General features: G+C 44.2%; 1 protein-coding gene across 1 annotated transcript in view; it reads right to left on the bottom strand.

Annotated features, from left to right (window-relative positions):
- Positions 1-15658, bottom strand: part of LOC141122958 (uncharacterized) — a 76182-nt gene that overhangs the window by 40046 nt on the left and 20478 nt on the right. The window contains exon 3 of the mRNA XM_073612019.1: positions 13584-13634. Within this exon, the coding sequence (XP_073468120.1) occupies positions 13584-13634 (51 nt within the window). The remainder of the gene's footprint in view (positions 1-13583; positions 13635-15658) is intronic.

Raw genomic sequence — 15658 nt, 5'->3', positions numbered from 1 at the left:
GAGTGCACGTGGTCTGCGACTGCACGTGGTCTGCGGGTGCACGTGGTCTGCGGGTGCACGTGGGTCTGCGAGTGCACGTGGGTCTGCGGGTGCACCTGGTCTGCGGGTGGACCTCTGAGCTGAGACCAGCAATTAGACGTGAATCTTTGAGCAAGAGATTAGCAATTGTTAGTAGTAGCCATTTGAGCGGAGACAAGCAATTAGTATTAGTGGAGCTTTCAGCTAAGACCAGCATTTAGTAGAAGTTGACCTTTGAGCTAAGACCAGCAATTGGCAGTAATGGACGTTTGAGCTGAGACCATAATTTATTAATAGTGGGTATTTGAGCCCAGACCAGCAATTGGTAGTAGTGTACCTTTGAGCCCAGTCCAGCAATTGGTATTAGTGGACCCTTGAGCTAAGACCAGAAGTTGGTAGAAGTGCACCTTAGAGCTCAGACCATAATAATCTTTTGGGCCCAGACCAGCAATAGTTAGAAGTGGACCTTTGAGCCAACACCAGTAATTAGTAAAAGTGGACCTTTGAGCTGAGAACCAGCAATCGGTAGTGATATCCTGTGTGCGCAGGAAACACACTTCTGCGCCACTGCACAGCCCAAATACTTACACAAGAACTACCCATACAACTTTACCGCAAACGCTGAGGCAAAGAAAAGGGGGGTCCTCACAGCAATCAGAGACATGGTCTCATTCCAGCTCCATGAAGAAATTCAAGACCCCAGTGGCAGGTACCTCATTTTGATATGTGACATCAACTCTACCACATATAAAATCACAAATGTTTACACCCCCCAACTCCCATCAAATTAAATTCCTTAACAAGTTGTTAAAGAAGATTGACCTACTCAGGAGAGGGGCCCTAGTGATTTGTGGTGATTTTAACCTTGCTCCAGATAAAACCATAGACTCAACCTCTACATCCACTCGTACAGGCCCTTCTCTTCAAAACTCACTTCATCAACATGGCTTGTATGACGCGTGGCGTTGTTGCAATGCAGGTGAAAGAGATTTCACCTTTTTTTTTCTGCAACCCACCATTCTTACTCCTGCATTGACCTCTTCCTAGTGGACCAAGGTCTCCTAACCCGAACCATCAAAACGACGATTAACAATATTACCTGGTCAGATCACGTGTCAGTGACTCTAACTATAGCAGACTCCCTCTCATCTGGGGTTAACCCAGTCTGGAGAGCAAACCCATCCATCCTGCAGAGAAAAGATACTAAAATTAGAAGAAAAGAGGTTTCTATTCTATTTTTTTCTATTCGAATTTCAGAAGTTGGTTATTTTCTTTCTATTTTATTCTATTCTTTTTTTTTTATTCCATTCTATGCTATTCGTTTCTATTTCTATTTGATTCTATTCTGTTCTTTTATTTGCAATTTTGTTCTGTTTTATTCTATTATATTCTATTTTTTTATTTTCTGTTATATTCTTTTCTTTTCTATTCTATTTTTTTGTATTCAATTCTTTTATTTTCTATTCTATTTTATTCTCTTTGGAAATTGGAAAACAAATCAAAAACAATTTGAATTCAAATCGATTCGAATGCAGAATTCAGAAAATGCAAATCAATACGAATAAACAAAACTAATCCCGAAAACCAATTTAACTAAACAAATTTATATAAATAACCAATCGAAATTAAACAAAACAAAACTAATTTTTTAATTCTGCACATGTCCATTAGTTTTCTCCTAAGAACAATGGGGTCATGAACGTTTATCCAAGCTTGGTCAATCACTGAGTATTTTATGTCAGTGATTTGGGCTAGGAAAGAGAATAAATAACTGAAGAAACCTTCTAGAAGGATGTTTTTTCCTCAGGCTTAGCCTGGAAAGAGGTCCTGTTGGAAGATTTTTGTTGCCTGTTAGACCTGCTGCCTGAGATGAAGAGGAGTCTAAAGGGATTTTGCTCCCAGGCTTTCTGCCTAGGTAGGATCTGTGAAATCCAGTTCATGTTTCTGCAACCCCTTCTCTGCCGGAGGAAGCTAAAGGTGAAAAAGAATTCTGTTTAATCAATTTCTGGTTTTTGTACTATGACCAACTGCTGGTATAGGCTCTAAGGTCTACTAATACCAAATGCTGGTCCACACTCAAAGGTCCATTACTACCAATTGCTGATCTTAGCTCATATATTTACTACTACCAATTACTGGTCTCAGCTCAAATGTCCTTTTTTTTTTTTACCAGTTGTTGGTCTCAACTCAAAGGTCCACTTCTACTAATTATTGTTCTCAGCTCAAATTTCTACTACTACCAATTTGTGGTCTCAGTACAAAGGTCTACTTCTACTTATTGCTGGTGGTGGCTCAAAGGTCCACGTCTATGAATTCTTGGTCTCAGCTCAAGGGCCCACTTCTACGAATTGCTGGTCTCAGATCAAAGAGTCACTACTAGGGATGAGCTTCGAGTTCGAGTCGAACTCATGCCGAACAGCGAACAATTTGGGGTGTTCGCGGCAAATTTGAATGCCGCGGAACACCCCTTAAAAGTCTATGGGAGAAATCAAAAGTGCTAATTTTAAAGGCTTATATTCATGGTATTGTCATAAAAAGTGTTTGGGGACCTGGGTCCTGCCCCAGGGGACATGGATCAATGCAAAAAAAAGTTTTAAAAATGGTCGTTTTTTCAGGAGCAGTGATTTTATTAATGCTTAAAGTCAAACAATAAAAGTGTAATATCCCTTTAAATTTCGTAGCTGGGGGGTGTCTATAGTATGCCTGTAAAGGGGCGCATGTTTCTCGTGTTTAGAACAGTCCGAGAGCAAAATGACATTTTAAAGGAAAAAAGCCATTTAAAACTACTCGCAGCTATTAATGAATTGCCGGTCCGACAATACACATAGAAGTTCATTGATAAAAACGGCATGGGAATTCCCCACAGGGGAACCCCGAACCAAAATTAAAAAAAAAAAATGACGTGGGGGTCCCCCTAAATTCCATACCAGGCCCATCAGGTCTGGTAGGGATATTAAGGGGAACCCCAGCCAAAATTTATAAAACAAAATGACGTGGGGGTCACCCTAAATTCCATACCGGCCCCTTAGGTCTGGTATGGATTTTAAGGGGAACCCCGTGCCAAAAAAAAAACGGCGTGGGGTCCCCCCAAAAATCCATACCAGACCCTTATCCGAGCACACAACCTGGCAGGCCGCAGGAAAAGAGGGGGGGACGAGAGAGCGCCCCCCCCTCCTTAAACGTACCAGGCCACATGCCCTCAACATTGGGAGGGTGCTTTGAGGTAGCCCCCCAAAACACCTTGTCCCCATGTTGATGAGGACAAGGGCCTCATCCCCACAACCCTGGCCGGTGGTTGTGGGGGTCTGCGGGCGGGGGGCTTATCGGAATCTGGAAGCCCCCTTTAACAAGGGGACCCCCAGATCCCGCCCCCCCGTGTGAAATGGTAAGGGGGTACTTACCCCTACCATTTCACTAAAAAACTGTCAAAAATGTTAAAAATGACAAGAGACAGTTTTTGACAATTCCTTTATTTAAATGCTTCTTCTTTCTTCTATCTTCCTTCATCTTCTTCTTCTTACATAGTTACATAGTTACATAGTAGGTGAGGTTGAAAAAAGACACAAGTCCATCAAGTCCAACCTATGTGTGTGATTATGTGTCAGTATTACATATCCCTGTATGTTGCGATCATTCAGGTGATTATCTAATAGTTTCTTGAAGCTATCAATGCTCCCCGCTGAGACCACCGCCTGTGGAAGGGAATTCCACATCCTTGCTGCTCTTACAGTAAAGAACCCTCTACGTAGTTTAAGGTTAAACCTCTTTTCTTCTAATTGTAATGAGTGGCCACGAGTCTTATTAAACTCTCTTCTGCGAAAAAGTTTTATCCCTATTGTGGGGTCACCAGTACAGTATTTGTAAATTGAAATCATATCCCCTCTCAAGCGTCTCTTCTCCAGAGAGAATAAGTTCAGAGCTCGCAACCTTTCCTCTTAACCAAGATCCTCCAGACCCTTTATTAGCTTTGTTGCCCTTCTTTGTACTCGCTCCATTTCCAGTACATCCTTCCTGAGGACTGGTGCCCAGAACTGGACATCATACTCCAGGTGCGGCCGGACCAGAGTCTTGTAGAGCGGGAGAATTATTGTTTTATCTCTGGAGTTGATCCCCCTTTTAATGCATGCCAATATTCTGTTTGCTTTATTAGCAGCAGCTTGGCATTGCATGCCATTGCTGAGCCTATCATCTACTAGGACCCCCAGGTCCTTTTCCATCCTAGATTCCCCCAGAGGTTCTCCCCCCAGTGTATAGTTTGCAGTAATATTTTTGCCACCCAAATGCATTATTTTGCATTTTTCTACATTGAACCTCATTTGCCATGTAGTCGCCCACCCCATTAATTTGTTCAGGTCTTTTTGCAAGATTTCCACATCCTGCGGAGAAGTTATTGCCCTGCTTAGCTTAGTATTGTCTGCTAATACAGAGATTGAACTGTTTATCCCATCCTCCAAGTCGTTTATAAACAAATTAAATAGGATTGGTCCCAGCACAGAACCCTGGGGAACCCCACTACCAACCCCTGACCATTCTGAGTACTCCCCATTTATCACCACCCTCTGAACTCGCCCTTGTAGCCAGTTTTCAATCCATGTACTCACCCTATGGTCCATGCCAACGCACCTTATTTTGTACAGTAAACGTTTATGGGGAACTGTGTCAGATGCTTTTGCAAAATCCAGATACACCACGTCTACGGGCCTTCCTTTATCTAGATGGCAACTCACCTCCTCATAGAAGGTTAATAGATTGGTTTGGCAAGAACGATTCTTCATGAATCCATGCTGATTACTGCTAATGATATCATTCTTATTACTAAAATCTTGTATATAGTCCCTTATCATCCCTTCCAAGAGTTTACATACTATTGATGTTAGGCTAACTGGTCTGTAATTCCCAGGGATGTTTTTTGGGCCCTTTTTAAATATTGGTGCTACATTGGCTTTTCTCCAATCAGCTGGTACCATTCCAGTCAATAGTCTGTCTGTAAAAATTAGGAACAACGGTCTGGCAATCACCTGACTGAGTTCCCTAAGTACCCTCGGATGCAAGCCATCTGGTCCCGGTGATTTATTAATGTTAAGTTTCTCAAGTCTAATTTTAATTCTGTCCTCTGTTAACCATGAGGTGCTTCCTGTGTTGTGTCATGAGGATAAACACTGCAGTTTTGGTTACTGAAGCCCCCTGATTCACTCGTGAAGACTGAGGAGAAGAATAAATTCAATACCTTTGCCATCTCCCCATCCTTTGTAACCAGATGTCCTTCCTCATTCTTTATGGGGCCAATATGGTCTGTCCTCCCTTTTTTACTGTTTACGTACTTATAGAATTTCTTGGGATTTTTTTTGCTCTCCTCCGCTATGTGTCTTTCATGTTCTATCTTAGCCGTCCTAATTGCACCCTTACATTTCTTATTGCATTTTTTATAAAGTCTGAATGCTGAGGATGATCCCTCAACCTTGTATTTTTTGAAGGCCTTCTCCTTTGCTTTTATATGCATTTTTACATTGGAGTTAAGCCATCCAGGATTTTTGTTCGCTCTTTTAAATTTATTACCCAATGGGATACATTGGCTAATGCCCTTATTTAATATGCTCCTAAAGCAAACCCATCTCTCCTCAGTATTCTTTGTTCCTAATATTTTATCCCAATTTATGCCTTTTAGCAAGGTTTGTAGTTTAGGGAAGTTGGCTCTTTTGAAATTCAGTGTCTTTGTGTTCCCTTCATGTTTCCTATTTGTATGATTTATACTGAAACTAATTGACCTGTGATCGCTGTTACCTAAATTGCCCCGTATTTCCACATCTGTGATCAGGTCTGTATTGTTGGTAATCAGTTGATCCAGTAATGTTTTATTTCTAGTTGGTGCGTCTACCATCTGACCCATAAAATTGTCCTGCAAGACATTAAGGAACTGGCGAGCCTTAAATGAATGCACGGTTCCCTCCGCCCAGTCTATGTCTGGATAATTAAAATCCCCCATTATGATAACACTTCCCATCCTTGCTGCTAATCCAATTTGTGATAGGAGATCCGTCTCCACTTCCTCCCTCAGGTTAGGGGGCCTATAGCATACTCCCAGTATTATTTTCCCCTTAGCTTCATCCCTTTGGAGCTCTACCCATAAAGATTCCACCTCCTCTCTAGCTCCCTCAGTGATGTCATCTCTCACATTCGCTTGTACATTATTCTTGATATATAGGCATACCCCTCCCCCTTTTTTACCCTCTCTATCCTTGCGGTATAGGGTATACCCTTGAATGTTTGCCAGCCAATAATGAGAGCTGTTGAACCAGGTTTCTGAAATTCCCACAAAATCCAAATCCTCCTTGTACAACAGTATCTCTAGTTCACCCATCTTGTCCGCCATGCTCCTGGCATTAGTGAACATGCCACATAGTTTAGACCGGTCGCATATTGTCCTCGTATTGGGTGTTTCAAGATTGCAACTAGGACTTGCTACTATACTCACCTTGTGTTTTTGTGCTTTGGTTAACCTACCACTAATGCCCCCAATACTACCCTCTGGAATATCTTCTGCGCTGGCTATCACTGTCTCTGGACCCTCCCCCCCATCGCCTAGTTTAAAAACCCCTCTAACTTTTTGGCCATCTTCATTCCCAGCAGATCTGCACCCTCCTCATTTAGGTGCAGTCCGTCCCTTCTATAGTACCAGTTACCGACTGAGAAGTCGGCCCAGTCCTCCAGGAACCCAAACCTCTCCTTACTACACCAGCTCTTCAGCCACTTGTTTACTTCCCTAATCTCCCTCTGCCTTTCTGGTGTGGCTTGATGTACCGATAGTATTCCTGAGAACACTACCTTGGAGGTCCTTTTCCTCAATTTAGCACCTAAATCCCTAAAATCGTTCTTTAGGACACTCCATCTGCCTCTGACTTTGTCATTGGTGCCAACGTGCACCATGACAGCCGGGTCTTCCCCAGCCCCTCCCAGTAATCTGTCCACAAGATCTGTGATGTGCCGAACCCGAGCGCCCGGTAGACAACATACTGTTCGGCGCTTCAGGTCTTGGTTACAGATTGCCCTCTCTGTCCTTCTAAGAATTGAGTCCCCTACCACCAGAATCTGTCTTTCCTTTCCCTTTGCTGCCCCCCCACTCTCACTGGGGGAGTTCTTCCACTGGCAGCTAGGAGAGTCCCTCATCTCCAGCAGTGCTGGTCCCTGACTGGTTTCACCAATGTCACTCAATGGAGCGTACTTATTGGGATGCTCCAGTCCTGGATAGGCCTCTCTGGCACTTCCCCCTCTACCCCTCCTGACTGTCACCCATCTACTCTTTGCTAGTGCCTGCACCTCTTTGTCTCCACCCGCCTCTGTGCTGGCCCCTGCCGGCACCTGCCGTGTACGTTCCTGGCTCACCTTTAGTATGGAGGGACTTCTCAGTGCTGACAGTTGCTTCCCCAGATTCAGAACCTGGGCTTCCAGGGAAACAATGTGCTTACATCTTGCACAGCAGTATTCGCCCTCGATCGGATGATCAAGGAACGCATACATGCGGCAAGATGTACAAAGAGTCGCCTCTCCACACCCGCCGGGCATCGTACCTATTGAATATAGTGAGGATTTGGGGATTTTACCCTGTCCAAATTACCTAACAGCTAGCTTCCTGGCACTAATACTCAAGACAATACACAGGTACACAACAAGACAATACACAGGTACTCAACAAGACAATACACAGGTACTCAACAAGACAATACACAGGTACTCACAGACCTACGTGCACTCGCAATACACAAGTATACAGTACACAATACACAAGTACTAACGATCCACACACACTACTCAGACAACACTCAGATACTCACACTACACAGGTACTATGACCCCTGTTATAACCTCCTGTTTTAAACTCTGTTTTTTTAACTCCCACTTATTCCAGCTCCACTTACACCAAGTTCCACAGCTTCAGACTGAGCACGCTCAGACTGAGTCCTACAACCAGTTAAATAGGCACCTGTGAGCAATTAACCACACCCCTTAATTGATGGAACCAGAGAAAAAAAAAAAAAAAAAAGAAGCTATTTAAAAAGTGACAGCAAAAGGCAAATTAAAAACTAAAAGGAAAAGCCCCAAAAATGCAACCCAGTAAACAAACAGCAAACAAACAGCAAACAAACAGCAAGACTTGTACACTCTAACTCTGGTTTTTTAACTCCCACTTATTCCAGCTCCACTTACACCAAGTTCCACAGCTTCAGACTGAGCATGCTCAGACTGAGTCCTACAACCAGTTAAATAGGCACCTGTGAGCAATTAACCACACCCCTTAATTGATGGAACCAGAGAAAAAAAAAAAAAGCTATTTAAAAAGTGACAGCAAAAGGCAAATTAAAAACTAAAAGGAAAAGCCCCAAAAATGCCACCCAGTAAACAAACAGCAAACAAACAGCAAACAAACAGCAAACAAACAGCAAGACTTGTACACTCTAACTCTGGTTTTTTAACTCCCACTTATTCCAGCTCCACTTACACCAAGTTCCACAGCTTCAGGCGGAGCGGCCCGAGGAGAAGAAGATAGAAGACGCAGCGGAGGAGATGCTGGACAAGAACGCCGGAGGAAGAACCAGAAGAAGAAGAAGAAGATGAAGGAAGATAGAAGAAAGAAGAAGCATTTAAATAAAGGAATTCTCAAAAACTGTCTCTTGTCATTTTTAATATTTTTGACAGTTTTTTAGTGAAATGGTAGGGGTAAGTACCCCCTTACCATTCCACACAGGTGGGGCTGGGATCTGGGGGTCCCCTTGTTAAAGGGGGCTTCCAGATTCCGATAAGCCTCCCGCCCGCATACCCCACAACCAACGGCCAGGGTTGTGGTGATGAGGCCCTTGTCCTCATCAACATGGGGACAAGGTGTTTTGGGGGGCTACCCCAAAGCACCCTCCCAATGTTGAGGGCATGTGGCCTGGTATGGTTCAGGAGGGGGGCCACTCTCTCGTCCCCCCCTCTTTTCCTGCGGCCTGCCAGGTTGCGTGCTCGGATAAGGGTCTGGTATGGATTTTTGGGGGGACCCCACGCCGTTTATTTTTTTTGGCGCGGGTTTCCCCTTAAAATCCATACAAGACCTGAAGGGCCTGGTATGGAATTTAGGGGGACCCCCACATCATTTTTTTTTTAAATTTTGGATCGGGGTTCCCCTGTGGGGAATTCCCATGCCGTTTTTATCAATGAACTTCTATGTGTATTGTCGGACCGGCAATTCATTATAGCCGCGAGTAGTTTTAAATGGCTTTTTTACTTTGAAATGTCATTTTGCTGTCAGACTGTTCTAAACACGGGAAACATGCGCCCCTTTACAGGCATACTATGGACACCCCTCAGCTACGAAATTTAAAGGGATATTACACTTTTATAGTTTGACTTTAAGCATTATTAAAATCACTGCTCCTGAAAAAACGGCCATTTTTAAAAGTATTTTTTGCATTGATCCATGTCCCCTGGGGCAGGACCCAGGTCCTGAAACACTTTTTATAACAATAACTTGCATATAAGCCTTTAAAATTAGCACTTTTGATTATTCATGTTCGTGTCCCATAGACTTTAACGGTGTTCGCGTGTTCGAACTAACTTTTTTCCTGTTCGCATGTTCTGGTGCGAACCGAACCGAACCGAAGTCACTACTACCGATTGCTGGTTCTCAGCTCAAAGGTCCACTTTTACTAATTACTGGTGTTGGCTCAAAGGTCCACTTCTAACTATTGCTGGTCTGGGCCCAAAAGATTATTATGGTCTGAGCTCTAAGGTGCACTTCTACCAACTTCTGGTCTTAGCTCAAGTGTCCACTAATACCAATTGCTGGACTGGGCTCAAAGGTCCACTACTACCAATTGCTGGTCTGGGCTCAAATACCCACTATTAATAAATTATGGTCTCAGCTGAAACGTCCATTACTGCCAATTGCTGGTCCTAGCTCAAAGGTCAACTTCTACTAAATGCTGGTCTTAGCTGAAAGCTCCACTAATACTAATTGCTTGTCTCCGCTCAAATGGCTACTACTAACAATTGCTAATTTCTTGCTCAAAGATTCACGTCTAATTGCTGGTCTCAGCTCAGAGGTCCACCCGCAGACCAGGTGCACTCGCAGACCCACGTGCACCCGCAGACCCACGTGCACCCACAGACCCACGTGCACCCGCAGACCACGTGCACTCGCAGACCACGTGCACTCGCCGAACCATGTGCACCCGCAGACCCAAAAGCTCCACTAATACTAATTGCTTGTCTCCGCTCAAATGGCTACTACTAACAATTGCTAATCTCTTGCTCAAAGATTCATGTCTAATTGCTGGTCTCAGCTCAGAGGTCCACTACTACCAATTGATGGTCTCAGCTCGAAAAGGCTACTACTACCAATTGCTGGTCTCAGTTTAAAGGTCCTCTACTTCCAATTACTTCCAAACATGAGTTCGACTCGAACATTGGCTGTTCACCGAACAGCGAACAATTTGGGGTGTTCGCGGCAAATTCGAAAGCCGCGGAACAACCTTTAAAAGTCTATGGGAGAAATCAAAAGTGCTCATTTTAAAGGCTTATATGCATGGTATTGTCATAAAAAGTGTTTAGGGACCTGGGTCCTGCCCCAGGGGACATGCAAAAAAAAGTTTTAAAAACGTCCCTTTTTTCGGGAGCAGTGATTTTAATAATGCTTAAAGTGAAACAATAAAAGTGAAATATTCCTTTAAATTTCGTACCTGGGGGGGTGTCTATAGTATGCCTGTAAAGGGGCGCATGTTTCCTGTGTTTAGAACAGTCTGACAGCAAAATTAAATTTCTAAAGGAAAAAAAGTCATGTAAAACTACTATCTCTACTATCAATACTACCTGGGGGGTGTCTATAGTATGCCTGTAAAGGGGCGCATATTTCCTGTGTTTAGAACAGTCTGATAGCAAAATTACATTTCTAAAGGAAAAAAAGTCATGTAAAACTACTATCGCTACTATCACTACTAACTACTGTAAAACTACTATCGCTAGCGCCGGCTATAATGAATTGTCAGTCCGGCAATACACATAAAAGTTCATTGATAAAAACGGCATGGGATTCCCCCACAGGGGAACCCCGAACTAAAATTTAAAAAAAAATGCGTGGGGGTCCCCCTAAATTTCATACCAGGCCCTTCAGGTGTGGTATGGATATTAAGGAAAACCCCACGCCAAAATGTAAAAAAAAATGGTGTAGGGGTCCCCCTCAAAATCCATAGGCCGCAGGAAAAGAGGGGGGGACGAGAGAGTGGCCCCCCCCTCCTGAACTGTACCAGGCCACATGCCCTCAACATTGGGAGGGTGCTTTGGGGTAGCCCCCCAAAGCACCTTGTCCCCATGTTGATGGGGAGAAGTGCCTCATCCCCACAACCCTTGCCCGGTGGTTGTGGGGGTCTGCGGGCAGGGGGCTTATCGGAATCTGGAAGCCGCCTTTAACAAGGGGACCTCCAGATCCCGGCCCCCCCGTGTGAATTGGTAAGGGGGTACAAATGTACCCCTACCATTTCACAAAAAAAGTGTCAAAAAGGTTAAACACAAGAGACGGTTTTTGACAAGTCCTTTATTAATTTATTCTTCTTTCCGCTTCTTCTTCCATCATCTTTCTTCTGATCTTCCTTTGGTGTTCCTCTTCTTCCTCTATCTTCTTCTTCTCCATCTTCTTCTTCCTCCGCTCTTCTCGTCCCGCATCTTCCTCTGGCTTCTTCTCCACTCCGTCCGCACAAGCTGCCTCAGTGGGAGTCTTCCGTCGTGTGATGCTTCGTTTCTTCTGACACTTCTTATATAATGGAGGGCGGGGCCACCCACTGACAACACCCTCCTCTGTCTGGGAAGTCCCCGCGAAGTCCCCACGTGTCAGAGGAGGGCGGGGTCACCGGGTGGCCCCGCCCTCCGTTATATAAGAAGTGTCAGAAGAACCAAAGCGTCACACGGCAGAAGACTCCCACTGAGGCAGATCGTGCAGACGGAGCGGAGAAGAAGCCGGAGGAAGTTGCGGGACGAGAAGAGCGGAGGAAGAAGAAGATGGAGAAGAAGAAGAATACCAAAGGAAGACCAGAAAAAAGAAGATGGAAGAAGAAGAAATTAATAAAGGACTTGTCAAAAACCGTCTCGTGTTTTTTAACATTTTTGACACTGTTTTTGTGAAATGGTAGGGGTACATTTGTACCCCATTACCAATTCACACGGGGGGGCAGGATCTGGGGGTCCCCTTGTTAAAGGGGGCTTCCAGATTCTGATAAGCCCCCGCCCGCCGACCCCCACAACCACCAGGCAAGGGTTATGGGGATGAGGCCCTTCTCCCCATCAACATGGGGACAAGGTGTTTTGGGGGCTACCCCAAAGCACCCTCCCAATGTTGAGGGCATGTGGCCTGGTACGGTTCAGGAGAGGGGGGTGCTCTCTTTTCCCCCCCTCTTTTCCTGCGGCCTGCCAGCTTGCTCGGATAAGGGTCTGGTATGGATTCTTGGGGGACCCCACGCCATTTTTTTTTTTTTTACATCTTGGCATGGGGTTCCCTTAAAATCCATACCACACCTGAAGGGCCTGGTACGGATTTTGAGGGGGACCCCCACGCATTTTTTTTTAAATTTTGGTTCGGGGTTTCCCTGTGGGGGAATCCCATGCCGTTTTTATCAATGAACTTTTATGTGTATTGCCGGACCGACAATTCATTATAGCCGGCGCTAGCGATAGTAGTTTTACAGTAGTTAGTAGTGATAGTAGCGATAGTAGTTTTACATTACTTTTTTTCCTTTAGAAATGTCATTTTGCTGTCAGACTGTTCTAAACATGGGAAACATGCGCCCCTTTACAGACATACTATAGACACCCCCCAGGTACGAAATTTAAAGGGATATTACACTTTTATTGTTTCACTTTAAGCATTATTAAACTCACTGAAAAAACAGCTGTTTTTAAAACTTCTTTTTGCATTGATCCATGTCCCCTGGGGCAGGACCCAGGTCCCCAAACACTTTTTATGACAATAACTTGCATATAAGCCTTTAAAATGAGCACTTTTGATTATTCATGTTCGTGTCCCATAGACTTTAACGGTGTTCGCGTGTTCGAGCGAACTTTTTTCCTGTTCGCGTGTTCTGGTGCGAACCGAACAGGGGGGTGTTCGGCTCATCCCTAATTGCTGGTCTCAGCTCAAAAGTCTACTAATACTAATTGCCAGTCTCATCTTAATGGTTCACAACTACATTTTGCTGATGTCAGCTTATTGGTCCATTTCTACAGTTTATCATTATTGGCTTAAAGATCAAATACTAGCTTGTCAGAGGGGCTGAAGATGCTTGAAGGTAGCTGTCTGGCCTACTGATTCTTCATTAGCCTATGACAGGTTAAAGATACTACAAGATAATGTTGAGTGGAGGGAATTGTTTTATGTTGCTGTTTCGAGGTTTCCGGCACCCCTAACCCAGCTGAGCCAATAAAATGTTAAGAGAAGATTGACAGGGTGGAAATCTGTCTGTCAGTTGTCATCAGTAGGTTGTTGAGTATTTTGGTTTAGCTACAGGACAAAGCAAATACAAAGACAGGTTCTAAAATATACATACCTTCTAAAATCTTGGCCACATTGTTTTTCCAGTCTTGTGATCCGGGTTTACCTGTCAGACAACACAGAGAGGTCAGTGGCTTCACTTTTTAATTTGACGAGCTTATTATGCACAGTGTTACAATACCACCCCCTGCAATGTAGTACTGCCTGGTTCACTGCTCTGCCCCTCCCCCCCTCACCCTGCCTGAATTCTGTTGTATAGAACATTATTAAAGGAAACGTTTTTGCACTCATGTTAAAAAACAAATTTTAAGCCTGAAGATTATTTAAAACCATTAGGCTTGGTTCTCACCAGTGGTGGCCCGTCCATGGAGGGTCCAGGGGCACCGCCCCCTGTCCATGCGTCCGGCCCCCTAATTTACATGCAGAACACCGGACGCATTGATTTCTTTTTTTTTTTAAGCACGTGATTAGAACTTGAGGCTCTAATTGGCTTCAAAAAAGGGGTGCTCGGGGTGCAAAAATGCGAATTAATATTCGCTATTGTCTTCCTGGTTCTCTTCCCGGGCCAATCAGGAAACCACGATTGGCCAGGGAGTCTTGGCCAGGGTTAGGAGTTAAGGGTTAACCACTTCAGCCCCAGAAGGTTTCACCCCCCTTCCTGACCAGAGCATTTTTTGGGATACGGCACTGCGTTACTTTAACTGACAATTGTACGGTATTGCGACAATGTACACAAATAAAATTGACGTCCTTTTGTTCCCACAAATAGATTTTTATTTTGGTGGTATTTGATCACCTCTGCGGTTTTTATTTTTTGTGCTATAAACAAAAAAAAAGAGCGACAATTTTGAAAAAAAATAAAAACTTTTTACTTTCTGTTATAAAACTTATCCAATAAAAAAAAAATGTAAAAAATCAAATTTCTTCATCAGTTTAGGCCAATATGTATTCTTCTACATATTTTTGGTTAAAAAAATCCCAATAAGTGTATATTGATTGGTTTGCGCAAAGTTATAGAGTCTACAAACTATGGGTAATTTTTATGGCATTTTTTATGATAGTTTTTTTTTTTTACTAGTAATGGCGGTGATTAGCGATTTTTAGCAGGACTGCGACAATGCCGCGGACAAATCGAACACCAAGTGACACTTTTTGGGGACCAGTGACACCAATACAGTGATCAGTGCTAATAAAATGCACTGTCACTGTTCCAAGGGTTAAGTGTGCTCCTAGGGATTGTTTTCTAACTGTATGGGGGGGATGGCTTAGCTGGGGGAAGACAGAGATCTGTGTTCCTGCTTAGCAGAAACACAAGATCTCCATCTTCCTCTGTGACAGAACGGCGGTCTGCCTTGTTTACATAGGCAGATATCCGTTCTGTCTCTCCTATCAATGATCAGCGAGTCACTGCGGACAATCCATCCACTGTAGATCAGGGGGCCGGATGCATGGATAGGGGGGGCGGCGCCTGTGCGCCCCTAGTTGACGACCCGCCCCTGGAGAGAAGGTATTGATCCTGTGTTTCTGCCAAGCAGGGACATGGATCCAGGCCTTCCCCTAGTAAAAGCACCTCCCTTACAGTGAGTAAGCACAGGTTAGGCACACAGTTATCCCTTTGATCACCCCTGATGTTAACCCCTTCCCAGCCAGTGTCATTAGTACAGTAATGCCCCGTACACACGATCGGACTTTCTGACGGAAAATGCGCAATCAGAGCTTGTTGTCGGAAATTCCGACCGTGTGTAGGCTCCATCTGACTTTTTCCATTGGAATTTCCGACTCACAAAGATTGAGAGCTGGATCTAAAATTTTCCGACAACAAAATCCGTTCGTGTAAATTCCGATTGTGTGTACACAATTCCGACTCACAAAGTGCCAGGCATGCTCGGAATCAAGCAGAAGAGCAGCACTGGCTATTGAACTTCATTTTTCTCGGCTCGTCGTAACGTGTTGTACATCACCGCGTTCTTGACGTTCGGAATTTCCGACCATCCTTGTGTGACCGTCAGCATGCAAGACAAGTTTGAGTCAACATCCGTCGGAAAAAATCCATGGTTTTGTTGAAATGTGCGATCGTGTGTACGAGGCATGACAGTGTATATTTTTAGCACCGATCACGGTATTGGTGTC

Source organism: Aquarana catesbeiana, linkage group LG01, assembly GCF_042186555.1.
Source record: "Aquarana catesbeiana isolate 2022-GZ linkage group LG01, ASM4218655v1, whole genome shotgun sequence".
Classification (NCBI taxonomy): Eukaryota; Metazoa; Chordata; class Amphibia; order Anura; family Ranidae; genus Aquarana; species Aquarana catesbeiana.
Note: the sequence above shows the minus strand (reverse complement) of the source record. Positions and strands in the feature narration are given on the sequence as shown.